This window comes from Oculina patagonica, chromosome 12 (assembly GCF_052425735.1).
Source record: "Oculina patagonica isolate OP01 chromosome 12, crgOcupat, whole genome shotgun sequence".
In the NCBI taxonomy this organism is placed as follows: domain Eukaryota; kingdom Metazoa; phylum Cnidaria; class Anthozoa; order Scleractinia; family Oculinidae; genus Oculina; species Oculina patagonica.
Window position 1 is genome coordinate 19,423,502 of NC_135769.1, and position 9,537 is coordinate 19,433,038.

The 9,537-nt window shown below is 39.1% G+C and overlaps 1 protein-coding gene across 1 annotated transcript; it reads left to right on the plus strand.

Annotated features, from left to right (window-relative positions):
- The first annotated feature begins 4,692 nt into the window (after positions 1 to 4,692).
- LOC144631932 (uncharacterized) lies at positions 4,693 to 9,537 on the plus strand. Its single transcript, XM_078490506.1, has 2 exons — positions 4,693 to 4,948; positions 7,299 to 9,537. Exon 2 carries the CDS (start codon positions 7,307 to 7,309, stop codon positions 8,339 to 8,341), a length of 1,035 nt encoding a protein of 344 aa, XP_078346632.1. The 5' UTR covers positions 4,693 to 4,948; positions 7,299 to 7,306; the 3' UTR covers positions 8,342 to 9,537.

Genomic DNA, 9,537 nt, shown 5'->3' on the forward strand with positions numbered 1-9,537 from the left:
TTACCTTCTCTGACCCTAGCCTGAATTTCAGACATCCCTCTGTGCTCGCCTCCTCGCCAGAAGGGACGTCTGAACACATCTGAGCCTAATGCCGTCCGGTGACGTCACTACCCGAAAACCGGGTAGTGATTAGAGGACGTAGGTAAGAGAACCAGATGCCTGGTTAAAAAATATTTCAACTGTAGACAACTTTTGATTTTTCTCCAAGACAACGCAACATCCTCCAATGGTAAATTTTCATTCTCTTATACAATGTAGTCTGGTAGACACAAACGAAGATATTTATTGCACTAAATATCTATCCCATTAAATCTCTTCGTGATACATGCAAAAAAATTTCGGACGTTATAATTTCGGGCGTTTAATTTTCGGACACTTTTTGCACATTTCGAACAAATTTCGGACAAAACTTTCTGACAATTTGGTGAAACATGGCTACAGTAAATTTACGCCTACAAAACACGAATTAGAGGGAAACAATATCTGTGAAAATGATAGTTTTTAATACTGCACCTTCGAGGTTTTACACGGCCTTATGCGCCTACTGGCGCGATGAGTCATGATGATGAAGGTTTTACAGATACACCGACGCGAAAATAACACAAATACTATCAAGCCGTTACGTATTTTAAGCCATGTCTCAACTAAATTTCGCTCCATAAAGGAAACTCAAAGCTTTGGAGTTCAAAGTGGCTTAATGATCCGCTACAAAATCCTCAAAACCGACGGATATATGGTTCTAGTTTCTCAGTTACAGCTTCCACTATTTTTGCCATCCCAAAACCTTTCCTTGTCAAGTCAGATTTATTTGTGTTCTGAAAACAGTTATACTGTACTGTAGATATTTTGGATGCTTAAATTACTTCTGATTCAGTTTGAAAAAAAATCCTGCAAGCACACGTGTGCAAGAAAAGAATTCCATCGTCCTCCAAAAAATTCGCACATGTACAGTGGGTCAAAAAAATTTCACGCCCACACCAAATCACCCACCCCTCCTCGGAAGTAAAATGGTTGGCCCCAAAGAACGACTCTACGGGAGGCTACGTACAGTATTGTTGTAACAGGTTTTGTAAAGCATCATTGAACCTATGAGAAATGGCGCAATACACTCTTTTTGTTTAAAAAGAACCTTTTTTATAAGGACGTTGAGGCTGAGATTAACCAAAGTTAAGAAGATGCTAAGAACCTGCCTCATGATCAGGATGAGAGTCATACCTTTAAACAAAAGTTAAAGACACGTCTCTTTAGCAAGGCATATAATTTGTTATCTTGATTATAAATAGAATCACTGAGCATTTACATTATTACTATCGTTGTGAGTAGAATGACTGAACACTGTTGTTATTACTATATATATTATCATTGTATTTCGTATCAGGTAGTCTAGTATAGAATTCATTATTAAGTTTTCAAAATCATTTTTAGCTTTGTATTGTAAGATGATTACTTAATTATGCCAAGCGCTATTGAGCAGTTATTGCAAATAGCGTGTTGGCATACAATATTACACTTTTATGTTTCTAAGTTTTAGTTGATTTGTGCGCCTTGTGTGATTTCGCGCGTTTAATCAAATTGTGACGCCATTGGAGTTGAATGACAAACGTGATCTGCACTTTATGCAGAACGTCTAGATTGTTAAGCCTGGTTCTCATATGATCGTCCCGATCGTCTCTGTCGCTTCTGTCGCTTCAAAAAGTTTGCTTGCTCCAATCACCTCAGACTTTGCAAACGACAGAAGCGACAGAGACGATCGGGGCGATCATATGAGAACCAGCCTTTACTAAACAATACACGTGCCGTGCCATAACCTTCAGCAGATTTAGGGAAACATTTCCACAGTTAATTTAATTACGAGTTGGCAGGGCCATAACTAGCAAAAGGCAAGACGACGTACTTGCCTAGTCTTGATTTTAATACAAAATTAAAAACAAAATCTGTTTGATTGGGAAAATAATCTCCAGTTGAACAAAATTGATTTTTTTAAGCAACACCTTATAAAAAATGTCGAAGAAAGAGTTTTAGAGCTGCTAGATTTCAAAATTTTCTGAATGGTATGCCCCCGAACGTCCTAGCAAAATCTTGCCTCGTCTATGCCAAAGGTCTGGTTACGGCCCTGGTCGGAAAAGTTTCTTTTTGGAACATTTCCACACTCTAGTACCTTTACTTTTATTTTGTTCTCGGGGTTCACTTATTCCAGATAGTGCCAATTACTTTTCCATCGAGATCACCAGTAAACAACTGTTGTTTCGGGTAATCCAGCTAAAGTAAGCAATTTGTGTTCTCGCTTCCGCAAAGTATTCGAGTAACAACCTGGTCATTATTTTAATTTGCTAGAATTTAAGATTTTGAGTGTTCTTATCTCAGCTCGATCGCGGGTAATTTCTGGACATTCCTGGCCTTATGACCAGCACGAACTGTGGAACATTTTGTTCCATTCAACTTTATGAACGATGGATTACTTAAGTAGCTTACTTAGTTATTCTGACTGCTTTTGTTTCATTAAGTTACCAATTTGAAATCAGATCACGTTTGAGAAATATAGCTCGTTTATTTTTAGTTCCAGCAATGCCAGTGATTGGTACTGTAAAGACCTAAATTTATATTTACTTTTGTTAGTCATTTCACTCTACTGTTATTAAGTGGTGTACGTTTTCATAGCGAAACTAGTAAAGGTTGTTTTCGGTTTATTAAAGAACGCCGCCGTTGCTACGTTATTAGGTTGCAATTTCAAAACAAGTAAGTTTAGCCAATCACAAAACGATATGTAATGCACGTTAACCAATCACTGTGTGTTGCGGATCTAGGGTGTGCTTTAATTTAGCATCGCTTGAATTGTAAAACTCAGTAGCTTAAAACCAACCAGAGCACAACTATTAATAAAACCTTGGTAGAAGTGAACTCCAGTTTCAAAGTATTTACTCCCCGAAGAAGCGTCCGAAACACTCCTAAATACCATGCAACACCAAACAGGGCTGATTAACGTATTTACTCGAAAAAGCGCCTCCAATGCGGCGCGTATTCAAGGGCGGCGCTTATTTTAATATTGGACGCGACAATGAAAAAAACATATCGTGATATTATTCGGGGCGGCGCTTATGAACTTTTTTTTTGTTACAAAACGTTTTGGCGCTTATTCGAAGGCGGCGTTTATTCAGGGGTGGTGCCTATTCGATTAAATACGGTAGTCTACTCAATGCCCGATTCCCTCTATAGCGCGTACCTGCTGGAAAACTCGGTAGTTGTATTCATCAAACCATGCGCGAGACTCGGCAACGTGCATCGTTGCTAAGTCTCGCACATGGATTGATGAATACAACTACCGTGCTTCCTTGCAGGAGCACACTATAGAGGAAATCGGCCATTAACAGTCTTAACAGACTCCAAACGCGATAAGCACACGTTATACATATCGACAGAAAAGAAACCCAGCGCCATCTAACATTGTCATATGACCCGTACCGCCCCGCCCATGCAACCTCATAGAAACCCATAACCAGGTGATTACGAAAACTGACGTGTGTAGGGCGCGTTGGAGGAGTTGACGTGAGCCAATAATGATCTACCACTGAGCAATAGGAGACTCGTGAGAGGTTAGGCCATTAAACAACGTAGGTTCATGTGACAGACATCCTACACACTGCTAGGATTTGAATGTCGATGATTGGCACATGGCGAGCTTAGTGGATAGATTATAACGATGATTTTTCAGACAGTGACACAGGCACACAACGCAGTACAATCCGGCATCTTTTAAAATTATGTACCGATCAAATCGAAACTTGAACACCCACCCCCCGGCAACTCTCCGGGCATTTAAACTTTTGAAGTTCTGGTTGCTTAAATTCCCATCCCCCGGGCCAAAAAAGGTTTTAGCTAGTTTTCAAATGCCCCACCTAGTAGTCACATTTAACGATCAAATTCCCTTACCACATAAATGGGAAATGAACAATCAGGATAAGAAGGTGTATTTCTTTTCGGAGTAAGATTTATATCAAGAGAATTTATATGCAAAATATTTATCCTCGATCACCCTCTTTGACCTTCCATTTTGATTCCATTGTGTCTCAATTGTCAAAAGGGGATTACTGAACATAGATAGATAGATAGATAGACAACATTATTTAAAGAGTGTAGCACGTAACAGAAATTCTGATAAACCTGTGGCCCTCTATTTTTTTTAAAAAAGTTACAAATTTCTAAAAATATAAAACTAATTAATAAAAAAACAATAACTACTGAAAAAAAACAATAACTACTGAAAGCATAACTAAACAATATATTCATCAGAACATAGGTTCTGCAGCCCCTTAATTCTTTTGCAGCCACAATATGACAATTGATCTGTAACACAATTGATCTGTTAAGTCCTCTAGCTTCTAGATTTCCACCATGATTTCGATCAGGAGTCGCAAAAGTAACCGCGAAACCACGAGGAATTATAAACACGAAATTGGTGCAATTTGTTTTATATCCCCCACCCTTCCGTGTGGATTGATATTCCCCCATCAATAATATGCATTTTCTGTCCCTCTGGGCACACTGGCCAGTCAAATGCCCAGGATATGCCTGGGAGGGGGGAATGTTGATTTGATCATTACAATGCATTGCATGCAATACAATAATTATTTACGCGCTTCTCTCGAGGAAGAAATGATCTCGGAATGTCATCTTCCTTTAGTTTCGCATGTTAACTGTTGTTTGCTCCAAGCTCTCAATATCGGTCGTTGTTTTTTCTTGACTTACACTTATCGCAAGCTCTTATCGCAGTCTATCAAGGTTTCTTCCCCAGCCTTCACATATAAGTCCCATAAGCCCTCGCGCGGATACTCACGGCCCAGGCTATCACCAGATAGAAGGCGGAAAGCTTTCACTTTCGTATTTGAACAGAGGTCAAAACAAGGCCGAAGCTGGCGTAGTCCTTTCTGTTCAGTTGTTTTGGTTAAGCAAGGTGAGTTTTTAGGATATAATATATTTTTTTATCACGATCAGTTTCCAACTCTGCAGTACTAATAACAGTAACAACAGGTTTATGGTAAGACGACTCTCTCGAAAAAAAACTTAGCAGAATATCTTTTGCTTGTTTATATCACGTACACAAAATACAAGTGAATTACTCAGATCATTCAGATCATACTTTACCTGTGTATTATCAGGCCAATCACTCTAAATAGATATAAAACATAACTCAGTCAGAAACATGACGGTACTGATTTTGCATGGTAGCTGATTTTTCCAAACGACGCAAATGATCGCCGTTTTCTATCAGTTTATGACGCAAAAAGCCTCCTTGTTTATTTTCTTTAGGATGTAATCTGAGCTGAGGTAATTTACATTCAGTTTTCGTACTCTTATTACGTACAAGAATAGGAGTCGTATGTCTACGTTTGTTTCGGTCTGTGTTGGGTTTTTATTGTTTGGGGCAAGATGAAGTGAAAGCCATTTGCATCTTTGTTTTCGTGCTATTTGCCTAAATTCGTCTGCGGGTCTTTAAATGTAAATAAACAGTCTTTTACTACGCTGGGTAGGACCTTTCAAGCTAAGCCCGATATCATTTCTTTACCTGTGGATGTCAGAAAAGCCTCATCTTCAGAATACTCAAGAGATGAGGTCAGATGAGGCTAGTGTTCAGCAGAGCCATTTAAATTGGTAGTTGTCTTAATTCAGCTTCAGATTGTTGCTGGAATTGACACTGAATGTTTTATGAATTTTGTTTCAACTAGATTCGCGCCGGACGAGCAATCTTTGTATCTTTAAGTTTGATATTAGGTTACTTTTAAAGTAACACGAGGTAGCACTTCTTTCAAATTGCAAGGCAAAGTCGTTGCTTGAGAAACGAAGTGTGCAGTACATATACAGTAAACAACCCAGCACTTTCTCTGTTTTACTTTAAATAACGCTGGAAAACTATTACAATTCATGCACGTTAACACGGGAAATAACTGCGGCAATCGATGTCTGGGACACACCCGGCCCAGTACAACAGCAGAATTAAAGTATTGACAGCTTGCGCCTGCGGAAAAAAGTATGAACCACATTCACTGAATTTTTCTGCAGACCATGTTCGATTCATTTTAATACACACGTCAACCATTAACATTCACGCTTTTAATTGATGTGAAAGTAAGTTAAAAACTTTATTTAAAAAGGGTAGCCCAATGAAGAGAGCAAAGAATTTTTAAACATGCAGGAAAGTATTGTAGTTAAAATCCGAAATTCTCGGTGTGAATTCAGTCAGACAAGTCTTGCGGAAAACTGCAAAGTAGTATTTTGATTGGCAGTTTAAGCAAGTTTTCATCCTACTCAAACAATTTATGTCAACAAGTCGCATTCCCGAATAGCTTTTGTCGGCGAAATTTTTTATAATAACTGAACTGACGAAAGCAAAAAGTTCGGGTTTTTTCATTTTTTGGCTAAAGGCTAACATATCCGTCGTAAGAGGTTTTTTTCAGTGTTACAGCCGTTCATAAGCTAGGGCCGGATATATATTTGGCGGATGTGTAGTTTGTTTTGAGTTCTTTGTTATTGTTAAGGGTTAAGGGAATTTTCCCTTTCTGTCACTGAGAAAGTCAATTAAAACTTCAACTATGAAGCCCAACCGTTTTTGAGAGGTAACTTTGTTTTGCAAGTTATCAGCAATCTTCGGGAGTGTCTGTTCGGCCTTGTACGTTGGCTGTTTTTTTGGCAATTTTGGGTTTTTTTATAGAAGAAGAAAACGCAAAAATTCAGGAGCAGGAGTTAAGAAAGTGTGAAATATTTTGAACTTTTCGTTTTTAAAGAAAGACTTCAAAACAATATCTTTTCCCTTTCCTTTTTTGCCTGCCGGTGCAAGGCACGCGAATAAGGAGGTGCGAAGCGCCGCTAAGCTCGCAAGCAGCAAGCAAGGCAAGAGCCTTTCTCTACAAACTCACTCGTAATTTCTTGCATTCCTCTGAACCACTTTTCGCTCAAGGAACTTAAATTATGGACTGTTTTGCATTGTACGCCAGAGGGCTCTAACTCGAAGATAAGAATTCGCTAACTTCGCTAACTCGAAGATAAGAATTTAATCCTGCTATTGTTTGTAATCGTTTTATATTAGACACATTTTTAAGGATTTTATATTGCATGAAATTTAACATGGAATTAACTCGTCTATTATACAGTACTGCAGTTGAACCCAGGGCTGGCACCATGACAAAGTTCAGTTATGACTTACAGATTTCTCCTTAGGTTACAAGTAGGTTTCTCTTTACGAAAGGTTGCCATTAGCGAAGGCTTAACTATAATATTGCAACAGGAGATTTATATTTTTTTCACAGGGCATAAAATGGCCACGGATAACCTGGTGTACAACAGTCATGGAAAGAAATATGCAGTTCGAAGAGAACGTGTAAACTCCATTTCCGACCTTGAAAGAGGAGACCATATCGTCTTTCATCGGAAGGCTGGTCTCTATTGGCACCACGCTATAGTAGAATACATCAATGTCGATTATAACGAAATCGACGTTATTCATTATTCCAATACAGCTAAAGGATTTATAGAGGATAACTTCAGCTCACCAAAGAGACCAGGAATCGCTAGAGTGGTTCGGGATAGGTATAAGTTCAATGAAGAAGTCGTGTACCTAATGAAACACGAACTATTCTTGGATCGTGATACTGTCGTGAGGAATGCAAGAAGTATGCTAGGGGAAGGAGGCTACAACCCTTTTACCAATAACTGTGAGCACTTTGCCATGTGGTGCAAAACAGGAATATCCTCATCTGACCAAGTAGACAAGGCTGAAGAGATGATAGTCAGAAAGGGTGCTTCACAAGCAGGACAAGGGTTCGTGGAAAGAGGGGTTCGTGAGGGAGCAAACAAAGCATTCACACGAACTGCATCGAGTGCAGGACAACGGGTCGTGCAAAGAGGAGTTCACGTGTCGACAAACCAGGCTTTTGCCCGACCTGCAGCGAGAGCTGGACAACAACTTGTGTACAGAGGAGCTCGCGTTGCGACAAACCAGGCTTTGACCCGAGGTGCTTGTGCATCACAAACTGGTACTGCAGCTGGAATCGGAGCATTAGAATCCGTAGCTGGAGGAGCACTGATTGGAGCAGCCATCGAGAGCGTCTCAGTGATGCATGACATTGGCTGTGCGCACGACGACATGGTAAGAGGAAGAATCACTCCCAGGGAATTCGATACTGTTGTTGGAAAGAGAATCATAACTGGCACAACAAATGTAGCAGGGACTGTTACAGGAATGGCGATCGGGCAAGCTCTTATTCCTGTTCCTGTTCTTGGAGGTCTGATAGGAGGCACAATGGGCGCACTTGTTGGATCACTTTTTGGAAACACTTTGGTAAATTTGTAGATTTAAAACTTAAGAAAATCGCTGCTTTTTTAGAGAATTTATTTTGAGAATTTTCCTTCGATTCAGATGCCGAATTGATTCTGTTTCTTAGTTTAAAAGGGCTATTTTTACTGCAAAAGTTTATCCAATCTAGCCTGCACACAATGATCAAATGTTATACACTCTCCAGTTAAATGAGCTGTGTCACGGATTTTAGCCAAATTTAGACATCGGAAAAAGGCCACCAAATTAAGTGAAAAATAAAAATAACCACTTAGTACAGTGAAGAAACTTTTCAATAACACAGTTAATACAAAAGAAGGTACAGACAGACAACAATTGAAGACGATTGAAACGGATTTGCGATATGGGTTTTTGAAATACAGTTAGGCTGAACAGTTTTCTAAGTTGGTCTCGGTTGTTTGTAACTTTAAATTCTAATGCCCTGGAGACATTCTTGGTTGAAATTAAGCTATGATTTTGTCATTTAGATCCATAGAAACAATTTCCTCGCAGATATTAAGTTTCATAGCAAGTATTTGGCACAATTTTATAAAATAGACTTAATTCAACCGTGACACAGTCCCTTAATGGAGGCTTTTAAACTTCAAGTCTTAGGGACCTTGCATCCATTTTTTATCAATCCACCTCCCCTTAGACAAAGAGTACACTTACTTTACATCACTCTGTCATGCGACTCCGTACTAGGCTAAATCGTGCTACCCATATCTTAGATTTGCATGGACTCGAAAGGGAAGTAAGTGCGGTTATCAGACAGAAATAAACCGGTGTTCTACTTATTGGCCTTTCTTCCAATTTCTAAAAGCTTTTAACGCCGATTTACATTACAGTTCTGGATTTCATTTGCGATAAACGCGCCTTTAGCCTCAAAAGCAGACGTTCTTTTGGCTCGTCACACAATCTCACTGGAGAGGAAAGATCGCGTGACGAGCCAAAATAACATCTGTGGCGGAAGCTCAAATGCTTTTAAGCTACATTTGAATCTAAACGTTTTTCATCTTAATTTATAGTGGTGATTGCTTCGGTGATTGCTTGGTTTTACAAACTATTATGTTTCGCCAATGTCACGATATTTTAAGTCATTAATCTCGTGTACAAAATTTTCAAATCGAAGGAAACCTCAAAATTCAAATAATAGTATTCTTAGGAAGAGAAATAGCAAAAAGTAACAACGAGCCGAAAATAAAGATGGATAA